The 24,452-nt window shown below is 36.6% G+C and overlaps 1 protein-coding gene across 3 annotated transcripts in view; it reads left to right on the forward strand.

Moving 5' to 3' along the window:
• TBC1D12 (TBC1 domain family member 12) overlaps positions 1 to 24,400 on the forward strand; it is a 42,337-nt gene extending 17,937 nt beyond the window's left edge. For 2 of the 3 annotated variants that reach the window (XM_040563619.1, XM_040563616.1), the window contains exons 3-14: positions 4,672 to 4,728; positions 10,118 to 10,233; positions 12,392 to 12,474; positions 13,994 to 14,111; positions 14,431 to 14,537; positions 15,103 to 15,183; positions 16,596 to 16,690; positions 17,428 to 17,499; positions 19,272 to 19,400; positions 19,717 to 19,826; positions 21,568 to 21,826; positions 22,713 to 24,400. In XM_040563619.1, coding sequence (XP_040419553.1) covers positions 4,672 to 4,728; positions 10,118 to 10,233; positions 12,392 to 12,474; positions 13,994 to 14,111; positions 14,431 to 14,537; positions 15,103 to 15,183; positions 16,596 to 16,690; positions 17,428 to 17,499; positions 19,272 to 19,400; positions 19,717 to 19,826; positions 21,568 to 21,826; positions 22,713 to 22,781 — 1,296 coding nt within the window. In that variant the 3' untranslated portion in view covers positions 22,782 to 24,400. The remainder of the gene's footprint in view (positions 1 to 4,671; positions 4,729 to 10,117; positions 10,234 to 12,391; positions 12,475 to 13,993; positions 14,112 to 14,430; positions 14,538 to 15,102; positions 15,184 to 16,595; positions 16,691 to 17,427; positions 17,500 to 19,271; positions 19,401 to 19,716; positions 19,827 to 21,567; positions 21,827 to 22,712) is intronic. The other variant, XM_040563617.1, reaches the window with a different exon arrangement.
• The last annotated feature ends 52 nt before the right edge of the window (positions 24,401 to 24,452 follow it).

The raw sequence follows: 24,452 nt of genomic DNA on the forward strand, positions 1-24,452 counted from the left end.
TGAGTCAGTATCCCTCAGATGCGAGGTGAGGTCCTAAGAAGCCCTTTTGCAGGAAAATTAAATCATGACAGGAAAATCTTGATTCATAAAAGGAGAGCCTTCTGGTTAAGGGTAATGCTTATATCACAGCTTTCTAGCAATCTTGTAGTTCAAAGGATTTTCCTATTCATAAAACAAGAAACAAAAATGCATCCTTGTATACCTATGGTCCAAAAGGTGGTAGAGCCCACATGCCATTCTAAAACAAAGTTAACCTAAAATTCTTGGTGTGTGTGTGTGTTTTGTGTGTTTTTTTTGGGAATGTGTATGCTGTCAATACTTTAACATGCATGATGCTTAGGGTTGTAAAAACCCTTGGGAAGGGGAGAAATAGTTTTCCATGTCCCAGATGCCCATCCATGCCTCTCTGAGTGAAGAGATAGAGAAGACAGGTAAAATAAACACTTTGTTTTGGGTCAGTTTGATCTGAATATTTTAGTTTGGCTCACCCTACTTGAAATCTCTTTTGACTAAACTCAGCATTTGTTTGCTTTATTCTCCTTTATGGGTTAAGGTCTTTGGTCTACCTCCTCCAGCTCATCTAGCATCACTTCTTCAGTGAGTGGTGTGACAGTGCTTTGGCAGAGGGCAGATGGTCTGCTCTGGGAATCTACTATGAGCCCCTTGAGCTATAGCCTGTGGTACTGCAGAAGTGCTATGTGATAGTAATTGTTTTGCTTCCGGGAAAATTGAAAATTTCAGTAAGAAATTGATTAAGACTACATTTCTGTTTTAAAAAAGAAAAAACCTTGATATTGTGAGTATTTATTTAAATAAAGTTTAATGCATCGGGATTCTTCCAGCCTTTGAAAATCTTAAACTTAAATATTTTAACTTTGAATATTTTGCTCAATGCTGCTGCTTGATAAGTGATGAGCCTTTTTAATGTTAGTCTTAAATTTCCATCTTTCCATCCTGGTTGGTAGGCGCCTCCTTTGTTTTCTGTTTTGGTGAGGATGATAAAGTAAATTGATAGTAACATTTAAATGAGTATTTATGGCTCACAGTCACTGTCTATCAACTAGATATTGCTATATATGCCTCTGCGAAGAAGTCGGGTAGTGATTCTAGTATCTTGAATAACTTCCCAGAAAATCTGGAAACTTAATTTGGGATACCGTTTCAGGCATTTTTCAGACAATGATGCTAGCCAGTTCTGCCTTCAGAGACTGTCTAATGAATATGACTGTAAATTTCTCTGCAAGTTTCATAGCATATGTAGATGATGATAAATACCCTGCCTGCAGCAAGCTGCAGGGCTTGCCTGTTTTGGGAGATGGCAGAGTCCCCCGCAGCTGTGCTGCCATCAGCATGCTTTGGGCGAGATGCTCTAGCTCAAACTGGGTCAGAGGTTGAAAGTTCTTGGCAGCTGCGTCTCCTAGCTCGCAGCTGCTGGCACGCCCAGCTCTCCTTGGATTTAGAGCTGCCCAGGCAGGATGTGATTGAGGCCAACTCTTTTTTTGCTGGACATCTCCCTCCTCTGGGCTTCCTTCCTTCGCTGTTTTTAAAAAGGGAAAATAGCAGCTCCTTAGGATTGCAAATGTCAAATGCATGTGATGCTTTTAGGAAGTGTGCCTTTTTTCATGAACTGCAGCTAATAAAACTGGCCATTATGAGGAGTATGTGGTCATTAATGATCAGCTGGGTAAATTCTTTTCAGTCTGTACAGAAATCTGCTTTAAATTACACTGCTGAAATAGCGTTTAAGGCAGAAAACGATTTGTGGGGTGGTGTGTACTGACTGAAGTGCAAGTTTTGCTTAAAAAGCAAACTCAACTTAATTTTCTGTCCTTATGGTTAAAGAAAAGATGTTTGTGTTCATGATCAAAATGATTCTGTGTATCAGGTCATGTAGTTATGCTCTTGTTTTTATTAAAGCACTATCGAATATTTTTATTAATTCAGATAAAGTTGTGTGATTTTGTTTCTGATATGTCCAAATTAAACTCAAAACATGTTAATGTTTGTCTTTCAAGACAAACAGAAGTGAAATAAGTCACTTTATCAACAGTTTTAACAAAGTACTGCCAGTGACAGCCCAGCCTTGAATGAATGAGGGTGGGGGGAGAGAGGGGCGGATGTTCTATTCAAATCTGACACAACAGAGAAGCTTGCAGTGACTCGGAATTAATTGCTTTTTCAGAAGTGAAGTAAAATCATCTTTTCCAAAAGCTTTTCCACCTTGTATACAAGATGGAAGGTATTAATTTTAGACAATTAAATACTAACTCTGATTTAGATGACTGGGTCACTCTTTTAACATCTGAAAATACTGCTTTTGGGTTGCTCAGATATCTTAAAATAATTTAAAAAATACTGTACTTGAGAGCTAATAAACTGTCTTCACTTGCATATTTTTCCAGTGTCGTTATCTCCTGTCTGAAATCTAATGGTGAAATTGCACTCAATCAGCAGAACTCCCTTGGTCTCCCAGGGACAAGAACCATCTGAGGTTCCCCTTGGAGGAGCACAGGCATTTTGAAGCAGTCTTCATAAAGCCCAGGATTTCTGACTTGCTATATAACTCATCACTCCAGTCTTTGTGGCTTCAATTTAAACTGCATTAAGCTCTTAATGCTTAAAAAGTGTATGTGACAGTGTGTTTGTCAACAAATCTAAAAATTGAATATCTGAAAGAAGTAGGTAAATACAGTGCTGGAAGTTTTTCCATGAGAATTCCTTAAGTAGATTCTTACCTAGATAGAGGTCATGCTGGCTCGTTCAGCACATACTGCTGGAAAGAAAGAGGTAAGAACTCTCCCTGCTTAGCAGATACGTGTAGAAATACATTAGTAACAAACTGCCTTGAAAACAGGACAGACAATAAAAGTGGTGTTAAGTCTTGCTAGAAACATGTAACACTTGAATAACAGTTTGTATGCTGGTAGCAGTGAGAAGGCTGTGGTGCCCTTTGCAGGCACAGGAGTGGTGAGCTTCTCAAGAAATGTCTGTCATCTTTCCAGAGTCCTACGTGTAGTCAGTGAAATGCTGTACTACAGGTAAAACACTTGTGTTTAAAAGTTTCAAAGACCTTCCCCAGTATTTTAGGCTTGGGCAATGATTATGTTGTCAATAAAATGGTAATGAAGCTGGTAGGACCTCAGTGAGACAAATGCCTTTCCTTGTTTGCATAAAGGACATCCAGCTCCTCCTAAAAGACTTAACCAGCTTTTTGACAAGGAAAGCTTGTCAAGGAGAACTTTTGGTTCTGCTTTTTGACAGGATGTCTCACCCTCTATTGGGCTTCCAATTTCTTTAGCAAAGGGTGACACAGATTTTAAAATTATTTTTTCTCCTCCTAAGAATTGAGATTTTGTGAGGTAAGCAGACGTGCTGGTGAACTGGAGGTGCACTGATAGTAAAGTCGTCATTCAGGCAGGCTATATCAAATTCCAAAAGAATAGAAATTAGCAAAAAGATCCTTTCTAGTGGTGAAGGTGGTGTCTTTCATGTACGTTTTTGTTTCTTTGTTTTATATAAGCTTTATTCTTCTGGGGCTGGTATGGCTTTTCAGTACTGGAAAGGAGACAATGTGGCAAGGGAGAGGAAATCCTTTGAAATTTGTGGGGGTTCTGTGTGTTTTCTTTTTGTCTGGGGTATGTAGGGTATAAGAACAGGACAGATATGTTCAGAAATAACACTGAAATCATAATAAACATTTCTTTCTGGTACTGTAATATAATGCTTACAAGGAACAGCTGTCTGTTTTTAGGCACTCTTTTTAAGCTTGGATTTTTCTATTAGAAAATTGAGTTTAGCCTAGAATGAATACCTGTAGCTGGGCATGCTTTTGCCAGATCACCTGAATCAAATATGCTGTGGTTTCAAAGTTGTTATTTAGAGTTTTACATCTGTCATGTGTAATTCAAGTGACTGTTTTTACAGCCTTGCCCCTGTATTCTGGTTCTCATCAGCTCATCTGTGAGGCTGTAGCTCACTTCTGAGCTTTCAGTTTAGAAATACTGGCCACGATATGGCAGGGGGAAGGTGGGGGTGTAAAGGCCCAATGTATGCCATGGTGCAGTTTAATGAAGTCTGCTCTCTCATGCTAAATAGAAAAACCCAAATGATTGATGTAGAAGTCCTATAAAGCTAACGAGTTTATAGGTGAGGATCCAGTTGGGTATGAAATGCAGTCTAAGAAGTTGAAGGAAAGCAAAGTCTTCGTGATTCATTTTTTGGAGTGTCAGCCTAGATGGTGTTTTGTGCTTTTCTTTCTCACAATGCCCCTGCCAAGGGTAGCATTTAAACAACTGTAATGTTTATGGGTGGTGTGGTCTAGGGAGGAACAGTATATCAAAGAATATATTCTGTCATTCACTTGAGAAAAGTACTATGGAAAAAGATCTCCCATTGGGAAAAGGTGCTGATTGTAGAAAGTAAAGAACTTCACTTAAAATAGAAAAATACTCTAGTGGGAGTCTATACACGTCTTGGTCAAGTGTAAAGTCTTTGTATGCATTTTTGTGAACTTTGAGCACTGTGGAAAGAGGAGGAACAGCTGCGTCTGATTCTTCACATATAGATGTTTATACTCAGTTTGAATTTAAACTTTGGCTTGCATGTTGCTATTTTATAATGGTCTTTTCCTTCATTTATTCACTAAGGCTTTGCTTCTGTTTTTCTCATTAGGATGACAGTTCTGGCAGTCTTGCGTCAATATCTGCTCTCAGTCTATTAAACACAGGGGTATGGAATTTAATGTTTTTTCTAGTCGTATTCAATGCCATGCATGGGACAATGTAGTACTCATTAAAAATAGAACAAACATCACATTTTCACAGTAGCATGAATATTTTATGGCACTAACCATCATACTCATTAGATACCATTAGTAAAAAAAAAAGTTTCACACGTGAATCTCACTAACAACTTAAAGTGATAGAGTATTGTTTATTAACATAGTGCATGTTCTTGAATAGCAGGAGGTAAAGTAAATTACTGTCAACTTCTAGCATTACGTATGTTTGCTGTGCCTGCTTGCTTAATGGTAAAAGTTGTTAAAATGGCTTAATTTGTAATATTTTTATAACACCTTATGTTAGCTTGGAAAATTGATATCCTAGAATCATATTTTTCCTATCTAAGTCACACAAGCTATTAACAGTGGCAGTTCAGAATCCCAGATGCTTTTAATCATTCTTTCCAATATAAAACTGGAAATGTAGAAGAGCTGCACTGGAAGTGCAGCTATTGAAACTCCTGTGTTATATGCTGTTATGTCTTGCTTTTGCTGTGACTGGCATGCTTCTGAAATTGGTCCAGTGCATATGTCTGTTACATCGAAAACTCTTAAGTAATCCTATACCCTATGTTAACTGGAATAGTACAAGTTCACTCTTTTTATTCTGTGGATTTGTTACTCTGGCTTCACGAAACAGAGCAGTAATGTGACTGCTAGTGGATATGTGATGCCTGTGGTTCACGTTACATGGTCCAGGCACTTTCATCACTTCTTCACTGGGCCCAGAAGCCTGTGGCTTCATCTTTTTTTTTGTAAGCAATGAGATGAAACTTGATGCAAACTGTGAAAAATTCAATTGAGGGAAAAACAGTAAGTTAAAGATTGGAGACGGATGACGTTACTTTGGAAGGCTGACCTAGAAATGCATTTGTATATATCTGGTTGTTTTCTCCGACTGTGTGAAGATTAGCATTTTTCCCTGTTTCAATATAGGTTCTTCCTATATAACCTGCAAGTTAGGAACGAATGCACTATCTGTCCTGATGGCATTTGGCTTTCTAAGGTCTATAAAAAAAGTCTAGTTTATGATTCTCAGAATCTTTCAGTGATGACTGTTCTTGCTGTAAGCACCATTTTGGTTTTAAGCACCTTGTAGTCAGTTCTAGTGCACCAATTTTAACACTTAACTTGGGGGGGTGGCTGGGGTGTAGGATGGAGTCCTTATTCATTAAGCGGAAGTTCTCCTTACCTAAATTTGGTATCAGTTTTACTAGGATGATGCAGGGTACCCTCCTAAGAGACTACTTAAAAAAAAAGAAATTTGAGATCTTTATCTTAAGCACAAAGGCAGTTTCGTAAGCAAAAGTCTTGTCCTGACCCATTTACCTGTTACCTGCCTGTAGGTTAATAGGCTTATCTGTATTTCTGTGGGAATAAATACTGGAAATACCAGTCTGTTCATATATCAGTGGTCTTTCTTATGTTGTCATGGCTTTTTTTTTCCTCAGGAAAAAATACTTTTAGCCTGTTTGCAGGTTTATGATTCTTAGTAGATAAGAGGATGCAATTCCAGCATTAATAAGGAGATAAGTTCTTACTTTCTATTAAAGCAGAGATTTGTTTCATCTATTTTGAGATTGTGAAATGTTCAGTAACTTTTAATAAATGCCAGATATGCTGCAATAAAGAATTTTTAGGAACAAAACTTCCTAAAACATTATTATACTTCCAAACTGACACTTCCAAAGTTATTTTTATTATGTAAAAAGGTCTTTCAATTCTTGAATGTTAGCTGTCAACAGTTCTGCCTTCTGGTATGTGTCCTGCACCTTAAGCCCCTGTCTTGTCAAATGCTTTAAATTGAATTTTTGTCTTTTTATGGAAGAGTACTTGCTCACATGTTATGAGGTGAAAATCTGCATCAGCTCAAGCTGACAGTGCCAAGAATTTCAGATCCTGCATCAAGTGGCTATTGGAATCTTTAAGTCTAGTAACACAAAATGTGAGAGGCATATTCCAGAAAAAAATGGGTATATTAGTTGCACAAATTAACGAGTTCTATGCATGTCTGATGGTTCTTGGATCCAATCCTCAAGTAAGTTTCATAGAGCATAGGTTTCTTGAGCAAGAAATGTCTTCTCTGATACTTTTGGAGTATATTTCTTCTTGGGGAATGTGCAGCCATGACAGTTTGAGCTTGAAGCAATTTCATTGCTGGCTTGGACTCTTTCTAGTAATGCTTATAGTTTTCACAGTCTGCAAAAAAAAATACTTCTTTTAAAGTGAAGTGTCCTTACTTCCAGAACCACAGTCTGATAATGAGTTCTGCCTTTTGTGGAAATCCCTATGAAGATTTTTCTTTTTTTTACCTGTCTCTGCTTTGGGAACAGCTTATCAGTTCTTAGTATGTATGACAGCCAAAGACATTGGCACCATTCAAATGTGTTGTCTGTAATAAAGGTGAGAGTGGCTTCATTTCTAGTATCTGTCTTCCTGGTGCTTTTTATTTAACTTGCATACAAATTGGGTGTGTAGGAATTAAAATGCCCAAAACGTTGGTACCATCTGAGTTTTCTCATCTCTGACTGCTAAATTAACTTGATTTTGTTGCTCTTTTTACAAAGTACTGGAAAGTGTAACTCAGAAATTCAACCAAGAGTTTGATAGACTGCCCTGCTACTGTCCTCCAGCAGTTTGGGCCTGGTTCTTCAGTATGCAGCCTGGGTGCTCACCAGGGGTCTTGTCATTCCTAATCAAGAATATGTAAGGGTAGCCTGAGGTATAAATCATGCCAAGAGTACACACAGTGTCTTATGGTTTTAGGTGGGACGAAAACATTTTAGGCTCTTAAATATGTATATTCATTCATACAATATATTTTGGGTTTACTATTTTTTCTTGTGCTTCTGTACATTACAGTAGAGCTCTAACACTTCTGCATGTCCAGTTCAAGATGCCTGTTTGAAAGTGCCTAATGATGTTGGTTGCATATTGTTTTCAATTGAAAGTTGTCTTAGGAATTGCTCTTCAGGACAGGAATAGATATGTCTTAGGAAATTTATATATCCTATTCTTGGCCAGACACCTAGAAATATTTAGAACAAAATTGTATTAAAGAAGAGCTGTCTAATAACTTTAAAATAATCATTTACAAATAATTCATGTTTTAGTGTGAATGTATGTATAAATGATAGCTGTGCTATCATCAAGGTATGCACTGGGGCTCTTCTTCGAAAAGTGACAGAACTTCTCTAGTTGAAATAGATAGGCTTGCGCCTCTCTTCTCAGAGCACTAAAAAAAAGTTATTTGACGCACTGCTGTGGGGTGGGGTATGAGACAGAGGTTAATAGCTGTGTAGATAGCTGGAAAGCTAGCTAAAGACTTGAAGCGGGGGGGGGGGGGGGGGGGGGGGGGGGGGGAATTGAGAATGTTTCCAACTATTCTTTAGCTTTTGTTTTGTGGAGGTGTAATTGCCTTTTCTTATCCATTAAGCTATTGTTATTCTGACTCCCACAGACTAGAAACTGAAAGGTGTCAGAAGCCCGGATAACTCCTGAGATCTGAATAGTATAGTGGCATATAATGCACTGTGAACGTGCTAATGGAGTGGGCCTGGCTAGCCCTTGGATGGGAAACCACTTGGGAATACTGGGTGCTGTATCCTCTGCCTAGCAAGAGCAGAGTCTTCAGACTCAGAAATAGAGGTTGGACACTCAGTACCTGGCTGGACAAGACCCCACACAACCTTGCTTTGGGCAGGGAGGCTGGACTAGGCAATACCCAGAGGTATCCAGCCTCACTGATTCATTGGTATGGTAACTTCCTCTTGAGGTGAGATTAACGTGACTTTGAGATTTTTGGACCACTTCATGGATTGTGCCCAATGTGGAAGAGCAGAAGTCCTGTCAGAGATCATTAAAATGGGTAGGATAAAGGAGGCTGAGCAGAAAACTTTTAGTGACCTTAGTACTGGGCAAACAGTGTCTTGTCTAGAAATCTGAGGCTGTGTTGTCACTTTTGTAAGAAGTATTTTCTCATTTAAATTCATGGACTCCAACTGTGCACTGAATATTTAAGCTGAATAATAGCTTTAAAATTGTCAGCTATGTTTCTATAATGCTGCAATGAACACTGAATGTGCAAAGTCCTCTGTCTGACCCTGGGAGAACTAATGCATATGAGAAGCTCTGTTAGGTGTAAGGTTCATTTGTGAGCAGGTTTTAGAGAAGATTGTTTGATTGAGAAGATATGACCTAACTAGTAACTGATCAATTTTTATTCTTGGTAACTTAACCAACCTAAGATATTTTGGTTAATCTGAGACTGAATTTACTTACACAGTTACTAAAGCAACAGATGTACAAGAACAAACTGTGTTGAGGGGAAGGAGGAAAAAAAAGCTTCTGCAAGCTCATTTGGCTGTGTTTAATCTTTGAAAATTGTGTGACTTTGAAAATACATTACTAAAGTATCTTGAATTTGTTCTCTTGAAGGCGATTTTTCAGCTTTTAATATTCTGATTGAATTCTAGCATGTGTAAGAATTGCAGAGAAACTAGTATCTAGCATCCATGCCTACCCTTTGATTGGGAACAAGTTGAAAGTCCTCTCACAGATAACTTTATATTTGCTGAACTTTAAGAATGTGTTCCTCAGTAACTTGGCAGTAAACTTTCATTTACAGAGCCTATAAAAGAGGCAATATGTAAGATTTAAGGCTTTCATCTGCCTCTGACAAGCCTTTTTCCTAAAGAGTGCATCATATTTCTGTTTTGATGCGGAAAATAGAATGGTATTCTTTCTTTTTCAGAATCATCTGTGTATTAAAGGCTCTTAACTATTTCTAAGATTGTGTGTTTTAACTTCTGAGAGTGAAGTTATGTGAAACAGACTAATGATAAATATTGTTGTATTGCCATTGAGTACCTAGTTCTGGATAACAAAGATTCAATGGCCTTGCTAAAGGCTGCAAAAATTCGAGGGGATATCACATCCCAAGAGGGGCTAGAATTGAAAGAAATGGGAACACACTTTCTTGGTTAGTGTTTTTTTCTCAACTTCACAGATTACTTAAATGTTTTTGCTCAGTAATTTGTATGGGAAGATTATGCAGATTTCCTAACTATAACTGATCCTTGGATGCTCTGTAGTAATATTGAACAAGAATAGATCAAATGTTAAATTGATACAAGAAACTGTTTTCTCATTCATTTTTGTTTGGCAGTTCTGGAAAACTGCATTGTCTTGCTATAAATAAATTCAACCTTGTAATGTTAGCTCCTTGTGTTATTAAATAATATTTACATATAACATTAAGTGCTATACAGGTAATATGCTTACAGATTAGAAGGGAGTCTGAAAGTCAATTTAATTTTTATCAATAATGTTGTTTAGGAATATGAAGCACGGACAGGAAGAATGTGTAAGCCTCCACCCCCATCAGCAAGACGTAAAAACATTGAATTTGAACCACTTTCAACTACTGCATTGATTCTGGAGGATCGACCAGCGTAAGTATGATTCTTCTGTGGAAGTGATGATGACTGAATTTGTTAGATATGTTTCCGATAAGCTAACTCTTATAATTCTTATACAAAAGTATCTGTATTTTTCCATCCCAGATAATAAACTAACAAGTACCTCCAGAAGAACCTGCAAATATACAACAGTCTATATGAGAAATTCTTTCTTACCATAATGGGACCACTGGTCAGTTATATGCTGCGTATCACAGCTGATTTTGACAGTGTTGTATGCACCCTTAATCAGGAAAACTACTGAATACTTGTAGGGATTTCTTCCATTTCTTCCCTGTGTATACTCCCCCATTCTGGAAACTTATTTCCTAGACCAGTAGGAAAGACTTCACAATTGCAGCTGTCACTTTTGTGAATTTGGAGATAGCTTACCAGAGGAGTGTATTAACAAAACAAAGAAAAAGTATTAGGTAAGTAACTGCAGAAGTGGAAAGAATTGCCTTTGAAACTCAAGAAATAAAAAATGAGCTTTCAGCATTTATGACAGGAAGGTACTATGCCAGCATAGTTAACTGATGTGTTGGTACCAAGATAGAGTTCACTGAAACAGTTCTTTGCCCATGTTCTTGTTATTTTTCCTTGGCTTCTTAAATCTACAGTTGAAGGCAACAAAACAGCACCTGTAGATGCAACAAAAACTTCATTAAGTACAAATAAGAATAGTAATGAAAAATTAGTAATAAAATGGGCAGTATGTTCAGCTACTATGCTGTCTTTAGCAATTTGAAGGAAAGAGGAGGACCTGCTGACTAGGAACAGAAGCTGTGAAGAAAGCAAATAGATCAAAGCTTTCAAATGGCACCCTGAGAAAACTTGTGGTGGCACTGTTAAGTGTTTGTTTTAACCAATTTCAATTAGGAAATGGAAAGTAGAGTATATAGCACTGAAGTGTTTCCGTGGAGATTCTCTCAAGTGGTGTATAACCACACTCAGTGCTAAGACAGAAATATCTTGAACAAAGGTACAGATTACTGTAAGATTTTGTAAATGTTATTTACTTTAATGTTTGGGTAGAATAAGGCATACAGTAACTGGCTTTCTGATATGTTTCGATACTTTAAAAATTTTACAGTTTTACAAACTTACAGATCTTTTTAAGAATGACACTTGTACTTGTTTCAAATTTGACTGCTATCCCAAGAATATAGCACATTGCCACAAGTGTCATTCTTGAAAATAAATTCTACTCTCAGTTCCATTGGAAGTTCTAAGAAAACAATCTGTTCTGCTTGTTTAAAAGTAGGGACACTTTTTTTGCATGTTAAAATAACAGAACTGTCTCCTGCTTATTTTGAACCAAAGTAGAACAGAGATTGGGTAAGAGATTGAGACCAAACAATGGGTTCTGTTTTGTTTTGGAATGATCCTGCATGGTCAGTAGGAAGTGTGTATTTGCAAATTCGGGGGATCACTGTGCAGCCAAAAAAAAAAAAGGAAAAACAAATTTGAAGCTGGCTAACAGCCAGTTCTGTAGCAAGCATCCTTAACTTTAGGTCTGACATGAATGGGATCTATCTTTTCTTCCTTTGGTAAACCTGTCTTCTATTGTGAATTTTATGGGCCTAACTGTAATTAATAAAAAGCTTTACATATCACTGAAAATACATAATCACAGTTCTTGTGTGAACAAATGCAGAATTGACATGTAGGTATATTTAATGACTAAAATATGCATGTACAAAAATGTATCAGAATAATTTCATAAGGAATATCAGTATTTCCCTTTTATCACTTCAAGCAAATTTCATTTGGACTTCATTCCAGATGTTCAACAAATAAAAACTTCAGAGACTGGTGACAGATGAGTAAGAAAAACTTTTCTGGAAGTGGTTTAATGTAAGTTGAAAGGAAAAAGATGGAAAATTGGAGATCTTGGCTATGTCACAGTGACTTAAGATAGCATGCTAGTTTCTTGTCTTCTGGTCATGCCCTGGGGTACACTATAGGAAATGAACAGAAGCAGTAAACATCTGGTAGTTGTGCATAAATAGCAGTCTTCCACTGCAGTTACTGAAACACTGATAGTGTGACAACCCCAGAGCTCACCTTACAGAGAAGCCAAACTAAAACTTGTTTTGAAATGGTTCAGAATGTCACTTGTGTATTGAATTCAGGAACAACTTGTTTTCAGAAATCTTCCTGCCAAATCAGTGGAGGAGGCTTTACGTCACCGACAAGAATATGACGAAATGGTGGCAGAGGCAAAGAAACGAGGTATGTTAACTGCAAGTAACTGCTATAACTGTATTTAACTGTACAGCAAAAATAAGTTCTGGCTTGCATGCTAGTAGGTAGAGAACAACCTAATTTAATATTCAGGGTATTTTCTGGTACCCATGTACACACAACTTAAAATCAAACTCAATTCTCAATTTGTTTCCTGTTCTAGCGCAGTGAATGTAACTGGGTTCAGAACACAATTTAACTTTCCTTAATTTTTAAGTAGAAACTTGATTTTTTTTTTAAACTACTTGTGTAATGTGATCAGCTAGAAACTTTCTCTATGCTCATTATACTCAGGCTCCTTTTTCAAGCAATGTTGCTACAGTTTTCACTGAGAACCAAAATATACTAAAGCTGACTGCTTAAAGATTATTTTTTTTCCAGGAATTTGAGATCAATTACAGTGTGAATACAGATGAAAACCTTGTTTTACCAATCAGCTGTACTTATGTGAACCTTTCTACTCCTACTAGATCTACTTTTTAAATTAAATGTATCTGTAGCATTTGGTGCTATGTCAATCAATGAGTAGTTTGTTGAAAGGACTTCTGTGTTCTCATGACTAGTATTCAGGCAATAAGCTATTTTAAGAGTTCATGCTGCATGTTTTACTTGGTCTGTTGTTAGTCGGATATAAGCTTCTGAACTCATTGAGCTGCTATATGGATCTGTAGCAGCTTACTCTGAAAGATGTAATGAGAAATCCAAGGCATATGACAACCTATGCATGCTACGAGAGAAGAGTGAAGTCTTGTAAGGTGTGATCTGTTGGCTATACACTCCAACTGCACTTTTGAAAGGCCAACCATGTGTAATGGTGTATGTATGTGTGCCCTAGTATTCATTAAATTAACTATTGCTACACACAAAGCTTAAAAAAAAAAACATACACCTTAAAGAAGCTGTTTGGCTCTATAAGTTTATTAGGGATGACAAGTTTACTTTTTTGATATATCTAATGCACGCAGAAATAGAAAACATCTTGCAACTTCAGAATGATTTTTCAGTGATGGCAAAGCTCTGTCCTTTTTAGCTATTTTAATAAAGAGGCACCTACAGACAATCTATTTCTAACAAAATACTCTTGCCTTACTCCTGTTTAATTGTTCTAAAGAGTGGTGTAAGTCTGCTCATCCTTACTGAATAGGTCTACCCATTGGACATTACCTTCATATTTGGTAGGTGAAGCAAAACGCAAACTGGGCATATCTGATATAGAAATATGTTAGTTCCACGTTTGTTGTAGCTGTATTGCTTTTTGTAATTGTAATTTTTCAGAGTGGAACATGTGATAACCATTACGTTTTTATCTCACTTGTTTTTATAATGCCTAGCTTTTCAATAGAATTACTTTATTTACCTACAGTTATCAGAAACAGTACTGGATAGTTCATGTGCAACTGTAGTTTACCCTTGATCTTTCAGACACAATCAAAATAATTGGATAATTTGAATGATTTATCTAACAATTTATGTATACTAACAATTTTTGATGTGTTTTGCTTAACAGAAATTAAAGAAGCACATAAAAGGAAAAAAATAATGAGAGAGCGTTTTAAGCAAGAAGAGAATATTGCTAGTGCTATGGTGATTTGGGTCAATGAAATACTACCTAACTGGGAAGGCATGTAAGTGAAGTTTTGTTGTGTAAATGAGGCAAGTGTAGCTTGTTTCTCCTCTGGAACCTGAGGAACTGTACTTTCCTTTTCGTTTCTGTTTTGTCAAGAAGTTCTTTTTAGTAAGAGGTCATTACAGAGCAACATGAAATGTGCTTTTTGGGAGCTTAAAATTTTGTTTTTCTAATGGGGATTTAACATAAGCAGAGATCCCTGAATTTTAATTTGGGAAATAGTATGTTATTTTGCTTGTAAGTTGCCCAGTAATTTCATAAAACAAGATGTGTAATATATGCTTGTTTTTCCCTCCTGTCCTGCATCCCTATTCTAGGCGTGCTACTCGAAGAGTTCGAGAGCTGTGGTGGCAGGGATTACCACCAAGTGTACGTGGGAAGGTTTGGAGTCTAGCTGTGGGAAACGAGTTAAATATCACTCCTGGTATGCCTTAACAGATTATACATATTAGTTGGTTGAAACTTGGGATGTATTTGCTTAGAAGCAGGTGTTTCGGTATATTTATAATTGGACAGTCATAGCCTGGTAACTTATAAAAGTAAGGTTTAAAATCTGCTTATAAAAACATTTAAGTCTTGTAAGGGTTAAGGTGCAGATCCCCCACCCCAATTTAATGTTGATGTTTAAAATTGAGACTTTGTAGTTGTACTTTCTTGGGGGAGTGGAAAGGGAAATTGTTTTATTCCATAACCAATGAAATCCCAGTTTGAACTGGAATTGTACTAACACATACATGAGGTAAAAATCTGGATGATTTTAAGACATGACTTTCTTCCTGTAATTGGAATGTTCACCACAGAAGGCATAATACAGTGCATACTATAAAACTGTATTCCAGTAGTTACTACTAACCAAGTAAAAGCAAAAACCCTCCCCACCTTCATGGTAAGATGAAACAAAGCAAGAAAAACAAAGCCAAAAATACCTAGCATGCTTTTGTCTTTCAGGGGTGCTTTTCTTCTCTTATTTCTGTTTTCTTTTCTTGCAGAACTCTATGAAATTTTCTTATCTAGAGCTAAGGAACGATGGAAAAGCTTCAGTGAGACAAGTTCTGAGAATGATGTAGAAGGTGAGATCTCCTGAATGCTAGACAGCTCCCTATTTATTTTTACGAACACGTTAAATCTCATGAGTTTAGCTACAATTGCAGCACTAGGAATACTTGTTAAAAATCCTCTGGGTTACTCATTACTTTAATGTTAGTTGTTTTATAACAAGTCAGTGAGGACCTTAACAGTATTTTCTGCATCAATAAAGGTGCATTAAAGTATTGCACATGCTAGTTCACTTTCAAATGAATGTTTCTCTGGAGTCCTGAAGTTCTAGGGCTATACCTATGAAAACTTTAGATGAAACACAAAAGGAATAAATACAAAACTAAACTACAGCATGTGCTGTTGCTTACCTCTGCTTAGATTATTAATGTTGGTTTCCCTTCCACAATTTTGGGAAAGAAAAATAATTCTCCATTTTCACTGTGGAACTGGAAGGTGATGAATGTATAATTTATTATACTTTTTGGGTCCCACATAGGCTGCCCAGATGGCCTTTCCTCCCAAACCTATTAAATGAGCCTTTTAGCACACTTGTATATACAATGGAGTTTTATAAGTGGAGTATTACTATCTCCTTTAGGGTTTTTTCTGTTTAAAAATAGCATCGCCAATGGATTTTTAATGATGGATAGATCCTTGTCACGTGTAGTAACTTCTCGTGCAGTTAACAGCTTTTTTTTAATGCTGTCTTATGCAATACTGTTAGTGCTACCTCCTATGAAATATATATTTTTTTGAGATGGTCTTTCTTTTGGGGGAGAAAATACCATTGTTTTGCAACAAGTACTTTTTTTAAAAAATGCTTGACTTTGTAGGTGACGTAGTTCTGGCTTCTTGATATAATGATGCAATTAGTCTTTTTTATTACTAGTGTACAGAGTATATTTCAATGCTGTTGGTTGAAATGAGCCAGTTAGGAATGAAAAAACTGAGAACTGAGGTCTCGCTGCATCATGTTTAGATCAACAGTGTTCTCACTCCACGTTCTTGCCGAGACTCGGGAACTGAGGCCATGGTAGAAGATAGAGGAGAAAACGTTTTGAGGAATGGGCTGGGCAGAGTCAAATTCTAGTGAAATATAGTGGTGGTCTGGGCCGGTGTAGTGTTTTAGGAGTAGAAGAGAACCTGTTGGTTTTAAGTCTGAATGGTTTCAAGCTGTATGACTTGAAAAAGAATGAGCAGATAGAGATAAGAATTGCTGATTGTTTCCCTCGATTCTTGGACCTGATGATACCAGGTATCAATGGAGGCTTTTAATGTAGCTCTTGAGAAGAGAGCTAACTTAGCACTGTAGAAGTAGTTCCAAGAACAAAGCTAAGTAACCTTTTTTCCTCAGACTCTGAAAATCTTCATATACTATGGCAGCTTTATTCTGAAGTCTGTAGAATTGCCTGTCAATTTTAATGACTGTTGGTTTTGCTTGCAGATGCAAGTGCATCTGTTGCTGATCGTGAGGCCAGCCTGGAGCTAATTAAGTTGGATATATCACGCACATTTCCATCCCTGTATATTTTCCAGAAGGTGAGAGTTCTGTAACTTTAGTTATAACAACTTTGAACTTCTGCATAGTTAAATTAAAAAGAGTAACCTGGCCGCCTAAGTATGGAAAACTTTTCAGAAGCTGTTTGTGTAAAACAACAGTGAAATTACTTGTTTTTTTCCACATACAACAGCAAATGTGATGAGATTAAAGTAGGATGCTTACTACATTCAAGTGGTTTTGTAAATGCTTGTAAATGAAGGATTATAAGGCTTTTTCTCCTGTAAAAATTGCATGCAGTTCCTATTACTGCTTACAAAATTACTTACGTGCCAATATGTGAATATTCTCACATCTAAAGAAATCCTGATGCATGTTAGTATACAGTTTCAGGCTTTGATTTTTATACAGATACATACATACACATGTATATAAAATAACTTGCATTATTGTATTACGGTAACTTGCATTACTAAGAATTAAAACATCCAGTGTCTCAAAAGGAAAAGCCAACTGTATGTGTACCAGGTATCCTCACTTTATGTACTGATTTCCAGTAAATTATTTTATACTGAATTGTTGGTCTGTTGCTTTTCTCTTAACCTCTCGAAAGCATATTAGGTAATGCTTAGAGTAAAAACTGGTGGTGTTCTACGTGTGAACAAAGCAATAATTCCATGGCTCACTTTTATCCTAATATACTGGCTCATTACCTACCTATTTGTTTATAAGGTGTTTTTTGAAAAGTTTTTTCCCCTCTTCCTTCACCTTGTATTAGGGTGGTCCCTATCACGATCTCCTGCATAGTGTTCTAGGAGCATATACATGTTACAGACCGGATGTGGGATATGTAAGTATTTATTGTAAAATATTTATAGCATATCACATATGCTTAAAATGTCATATGTTTATATATTAGATAAGTAGATTCTCTAAACTCCATGCTACTAGCTCTTCAAAAAAAAATTTAAACCTTGGCACTTACTCATTTCATAGTAGTTATAATGATGATAATTCTTAGAGTTATTTAAACAGCTGAAAATGTATTGGATGTTATGGACAAGTATACTATTTGGCTTGCACAGGAAATTTTTAAAACAGATTTTGTTCGCTAGGCATTCTAACTCTGATGAACCAAGAGTATCTACAGGAAAAAAAACCTGCCAGCAGGCTTCCAGTAAATGCTCAGCCTGTTCTATCCTAGTGTTATTCCAACTGCTGCCATTTCCATAGTGATGCTCTATGATTCTAAGTCACATCTTAAAATCCAGAAACTCCTTGTTGGCTTTGCTATCAAAAGTAAATTGCTCCATCTGAGTTTACTGAGGATAGGATTCTTTGCAACTAAAACTTACTGTGTGCTTAAAGTGGTGTCGGTTTACAGAAGCAGCTAAAATAACATGCTTTTTTTCTTGCTTCAGAGGGTTCCTAGGAATGTTTTTCACAAGTTGTAATAGCTTTTTAGCTGAAGAACTTGAGAGAGTCTGATCCATGCAACAACACATTTAGCACAGGGTGTGTTTTCTTCCATGTCAGACATGCATAGGACATCAATATCTATTTGGCTTTTCATGTTTAAATGTTTTTAGCTCTGAGTTTGTCATCTGTGACATCATTTTTGGAGATCATAGTCTTTAAACGAGATTATGAACTCTGCAGATTCTGAGACTGCTTGTTCCCAGGGTGGAGTTTTAAAAGACAATTAAGTAATTTTTCATGGATAGATCTTCTCTTTCTCCTAGGAAAAGATAATACAACAATCACAGCTAGCCTGGATGTTTCTGATCATACGTCTCTTTTTCAATGTTAATATGATAGTAAATTTAATGTAATCTTATTTCTGTACCTGTCCATATCACAAAAAATAGAAAGCTGCTAGCTGTTTTTGATGTACATTAATGCTTTCTTCCCTAGTTGTTTAAAATACTAAGTGCCTTTTTCAAAATAAGGAGCAGGCAGCATAAATGCCTAGAAACAGCAGAACGATCATAATTGCAGCTGAAATTCGTAGAATTATTTTTAGTATAATGAATATTCAGATCATCACTTAACAACTACAAGAATAATCTTCACTTACTGCAGACTGAAGTGTTTTTTTGAGAGAAAGTAATCAGAAAAAATGTAATAACTTGTAGCTAACCTCTTAAAAGTAGTTTTATGTTTGTGAACAAATACTGTTTGGCCACTGGGAAGATATGTATTGACTGTTCTGGAACAGAATTTTGTCTCAATTCCAACATATCTGCCTGGGTCTAAACTGTCCCATATGCGAGGTCTTTCCTTGTCTGCTTTTCCCATAGCATAAGAATGAACTTAAAGCCAAGTTGTCTCTGTCCAACCTGTGCGGTTTTAATTTTCTTGCATTCCAAGTCCCTGAGGACTTGTAATCATGAGACCACCCAGAATTTCCATCAAGCACCTGAAGCCTGCATCTGAAGAAACACATTCAATTTTCTTGTTGAAATCTGATTGCATGTATAAAGATTTATCCGTGTTGTTTCTGCTCGTATGGAAGTGTTACGTTATGGTGTTTGATATATTGCAGAATGTAAAATACTTGCACTTCCAAAGATGAACTGAGCTTACTCACTTATATTTGCCTGATGCTTCTCCCACTTGAAGGTACAAGGGATGTCCTTCATTGCTGCTGTGCTCATTCTCAATCTGGAGGAGGCAGATGCTTTCATTGCCTTTGCTAACCTTCTAAACAAGCCATGCCAGCTGGCCTTTTTCCGTGTGGACCACAGCATGGTATGCACATAGTTTTCTGGTTTTGAACCTCAGCATTCTTTTGATTTGAAACATATTTGAGTTATTGACTTCCTGTTGTCCTATTGAATAACGGAGAACTTTAACCTGCATTACAAAACTGAGAATACCAGATACTAATCCGTAGAGCACATTATCCTATTTTGACTTTTCCTCTAGAACTGCTTAATTGTTGTACTTATCCTAAGTAGTCATGTTGTGCTGTGTTGAGATCCTCAAGTCTTGGTGGGATTTGTGTTATTTTATGACTTGGCTTTCTTGTGATGACTGCTTATGTGGTGCTTTACTATCCCTACAGATGCTGAAATACTTTGCAGCCTTTGAAGTATTCTTTGAAGAAAATCTTCCCAAATTGTTTCTTCATTTCAAATCATACAGTCTTACTCCAGACATATATTTGATAGACTGGTGAGTTCAGAGAACATAGCAAATTGAATCTTACAACTGTTGGAACACTTTCAATTTTGCTATAGCTCTTTTCAGCAATACAGCGTAAGAAAAGCATTTGTTAGATGTTTGTGTACCTCAGCTTTCTAGGTCTCCTGAAATCCAGATGAACTGTTTTGTGCAGCTGCAGTTCTTCTGGCAGGATTCAAACTTTATAGACTCTGGGATTAGGAGGGACATCTGTTTAGACAGAAAATGTGACACAAGAATCTTGTGGGCTTTTATTGTTGCAGGTAAGTCAGCTATGCATAACATAAGTAGAGGAGAGGAGGCTACAACGTCATAGCTGTTTGATTGTAAGTGACTTGATGAAATGAGCATAATCTGCTGAAGAAAGTAAGAGTATAGGAATATAGACTTCAAAGCAGAGGATGGATGAAATATAGGACCTGGTACAGGAAAGGATAAACTTGGAAATACAGTGAATACCCTTAAGTAATGAATGCCCTAAAGCAGAGAGTACTGAACAATGGTATGTGCCTGTAATGGAAGCCAATAACGCAGGTATCGTTCAAGTGTTTGTAGTGCTGCCGGATACTGAGTTTCTCTTCCGAAGTGTGTGTGCATAAGTATCCGGTTCACATAGGATTATTATATGTGTTAGAAATTTCTAATAGTGTTAATTGAATTGGATAGAATTAAATAAAGAAATGGCATGTCATCCAAGTACTTGGGAATGAAGAACTTCTGCTCTAAGATGCAGCTTATCAGTAAGCAGTAAGTCTCAGCAGGAGCAGGTTATACAATAACTGCAGTGAGCCAGGAGTGTGCTGCAGCACAGTTCAGATAGATAAGAGGTGTATATATGGTCTGGAAATAGTGCTGCTCTGCAAAATCCTAGATTACTCTGCCTCTGATTATCTGTGAGAAATAAAGATTCTTATTCCTGCTGATGTTCTGAAAATGGCCTTGAGGCAGTGAGAGCTTCCTCTTAGGAAGGGAGAGTAGAAGAGGTGGTGGTAGCTGGTGGTGGTGTTCTGCAGTTCTTGAACCACTTCCCAGTAGAAATAAAGGCAAAACAGAATATGTGCTTTGGATCACAAGAACCACTACAAATTTATAAGTGGGATTTTACAATATGGTGCATACAGCAGACTGGATGCTCTGCCCTAGTATAATGAATGCATTCTTAAAATAAACTTATCGATTTAAAAAAAACACAATTGGACTTTGATACTAAAAAAAAAGTGACTGTCTTTACCTTTTAGTGAGTTTTAACATGAATATAAATTCAAAATGTATCCCAAATATAGTTGCTGAATTCCTATCAGTGGGATGTGGTCTTCTACTGAGGTGATTTCTAGCTTTAGTTTAAAAAATGATGAACAGAGCTGTTAGTCTGTATGACTTAAATAATGGGAAGGGTCAAGTTCTGCACTTAAAATCTTTGTCTTAAGTATTTATGTGACACCATTTGAATGTAAAGATGTTTGTAACTAGATGTTGTAAGCTAGAGCTTTCTAAAGGATGTGGCTTGTAATGGAGAATTCCCTGTAGCTTGAGAAGAGGTGGGTTTCAGAATAAGAATTCTGACTTGAAAAACTGGAGACTTTTGTATCTTTGAAATGTGGACAAATAAGAACATGTGAAGTAACTTGTCATGTGGTTGTTCTTTATTAATATAACAGATTTAAAGGAGGATGTATTTTCATGTTTCTGAAACAGGTTAAATTTTTAACTGTGCCTTTTTTCTCAATTGTAGGATTTTTACACTCTACAGCAAGTCATTACCACTTGATCTGGCCTGTCGTGTCTGGGATGTTTTCTGTAGAGATGGGGAAGAATTTTTGTTTAGGACAGGGTTAGGAATCCTTCGGTTATATGAAGATATTCTCCTACAGATGGACTTTATTCATATAGCACAGTTTCTAACGAAACTTCCAGAAGATATTACATCAGAAAAGCTTTTTAGTTGTATTGCAGCTATTCAGATGCAGAATAGTAACAAAAAATGGGCACAGGTGAGTTTCTTGGATATACATATCAAAACTCAGGGGCTCATGTCAGCCCATGAGTACATGGGGCACTTCTGAGTGACTCAGCATGTCTGACTTCAGAGCAGTGGGTAATGCTGTTCATGTGGAACTTAGTTTTAGACTTACCTCTGATGGGAGATGCGTTTTGGTTTGTATTTAAGGAGAATCTCAGATTTTTGTCATTGAGAATTATTTTTTCTTCCCCTCTTGGAAAACAAACTGAGCACTATATGTTTGAGAGCATTAAAATATTTGCTGAAGAATCTCTAGCTTTTAATACAAGACAGTACGCCAGATGAATGTTTAAACCACATTCTATCTGAAACTGACCCAAATGTAGTCTAAAGTGAATTGTAATAAAACCCATTTGAAATAAATAAATCTCTTCCATACAGCTTTGTTAGGACCTTTAAAATAATCTTCCCACTTCCATCCACTGTACTGGAATTCTTCCTAGTTTTGGTGGAAAATACCTGTATGACAAATGACTGGAACTGCTGCTGACAAAACCCACGCTAAAGTAGAAGAGCCAAGTAGTCAGGTTTGGCAGAAGAATTGGCTTGTGTTCTTGGCTCAACTCCAGATGCAAACAGAGTTCTGAGGAATAGCTGGGAAGTAAAGGAGGACTTGGGAATGCTGTACCTCACTGTATCTTCCCGTATCCATGAGATCAGTTTTTCCTTATCATTTTTATTATGGTCCATTTCCTAAGACAGGAAAAAACTTCTGAATTTGTTAAGGATTAGAGGTAATTCATTTCCTAGTGTCTCATTTTAGAAATGAGTTTCCATGCTAATATTGTGGTGGTTAAAATTAATCTTTTTTTGTAAGACTAGCCTTTTTATATTCATTAAATAACTTGCATTTCCAGGTGTTTGCCTCACTGATGAAGGACAACAAAGAAGGGGACAAGAACCATAGCCCTGCACTGAAAAGCTAATCATTTTAATGTTGAGGTCAACCGAAAATGTGGAAAACCACTTGATGACAGAGGAGTTTTCACATCATTTGTGTGGAAAACCACTGTAGAAAAGTGTGAAAAGTGAGAGGAAAAATGATACAGCTCTCAGTGGAGTAATGAACTGGTGAAATCTTCACCCTTTTGCCAGTATTAGCTTATTTCATGGGAAGATTTGTTTTCGCGCAGAATACTAAAACACATGAAACTGAGAAGTGGGGGAGTTCATATTTAATACTTTAAAATAATCAGCTCAATGCAATAAACATTTGTAATAACTTCTGTTGGTACTTAAAACAAAAAATTTTGAGGCATAACTTTTTTTACAAATACCACAAAGGCACTTTGGTCGGGGGGAGATGAGGGAAATGCTAAATCTTAAGGCCCCAAAACTGCTATCCAAACCAAATGCTTTGGTACAAATAATACCTCCAAAATTAACCAGTTAAAAGCATTGAGGACCAAATAAGGTTGTTTGGTATATTTATGTGCAAGATGGTTAAAATTTGAGAAGGGGTATTGTCTTATTTACTTGGTTTTTTGTTTGTTTTTTTTTAAGTTGCAGCTTCATTCTTCAGTCTGGGCAAACATTATTAACTCAGGAACTGTGGAAGTATTGTGCCCAAACCTGTTAAAGCAAAAATTGTTAATTTTAAACAGTGGTAAGATCAGGGCTACTATTTTCAGAGTGTACAGCTTTCAAAACGAGTGGTGTTAAGCATTTGTTTTGGTGTATTGGTTGTGCAGCTTCTTAAAAATTGAGTGGGTATTCTGTGAAAGGGTTTTGCCACCAGAAGTTTTATTTTGAGCCATTTCCAACTAAGATATATGTAATAGTAAACACTAGAAACTGACAAAGCTATTTGCGGACTTTGTATTGTCAAAGGAACGTCCACTTTTAACACTTCAGAATAATGCCGACAATAGTTTTTGAAACTCTCTTGTTAGTGTGCAATACTGAAATCCCAAAAGCATATGGTTTAGTGATACTTAGTTCTTTAACATCTTTTTAGCTGTGAAAAATGTCATATTGTATGTGTCACAGCGGCTGTTTTCAACACTTCCTTTTCTCAAAGATACTGTACAACAACTTTTGATTGTAGGGGTTGGAAATCTAAAATGGATAGCACTGCAGGTGAGGAGCACTTGCACTCTTTTTTGGTCCATTTTTGCTAATATTTAATGTAAATAAATTCCTTACATGTGGATTTTGTAACTGGTCCCTATGTGGAAATCAAGTTGAAATTACCATTATTATGTGTTTTTAAGAGCAGGAGGCTTTTGGTTGTCTGGTGTTCAGAAGCAGAGTCTACATAATTGGGGTAAAGATTTAGTGTGGTGTAACTTACGTTGCTATCTGGTTTAAAAACTACATATATACTACTCATAACATTACACTTTGCAATTTAAATGTCAGATTTTTTCTTAACTTATGTATTCACTACTTTAATTGGATCCAATTTGTCTTATATTTTTGTGTTATCTTGTACAGTTTTCTTACTTTTCAAGTATAAATCTGTATATAATTGTAAATAGAAGGATCAAGCCTTCCTTTAAGACCACTAGTAACACTTCCTGTGTAAATAAAACTTACACCAGAACTGCGCCGTGGTTTTTTTGATTAGTACAGGACTCATTGTTATTATTTTATTA

The sequence above is a fragment of the Cygnus olor genome, chromosome 7 (genome assembly GCF_009769625.2).
Source record: "Cygnus olor isolate bCygOlo1 chromosome 7, bCygOlo1.pri.v2, whole genome shotgun sequence".
Lineage (NCBI taxonomy): Eukaryota > Metazoa > Chordata > Aves > Anseriformes > Anatidae > Cygnus > Cygnus olor.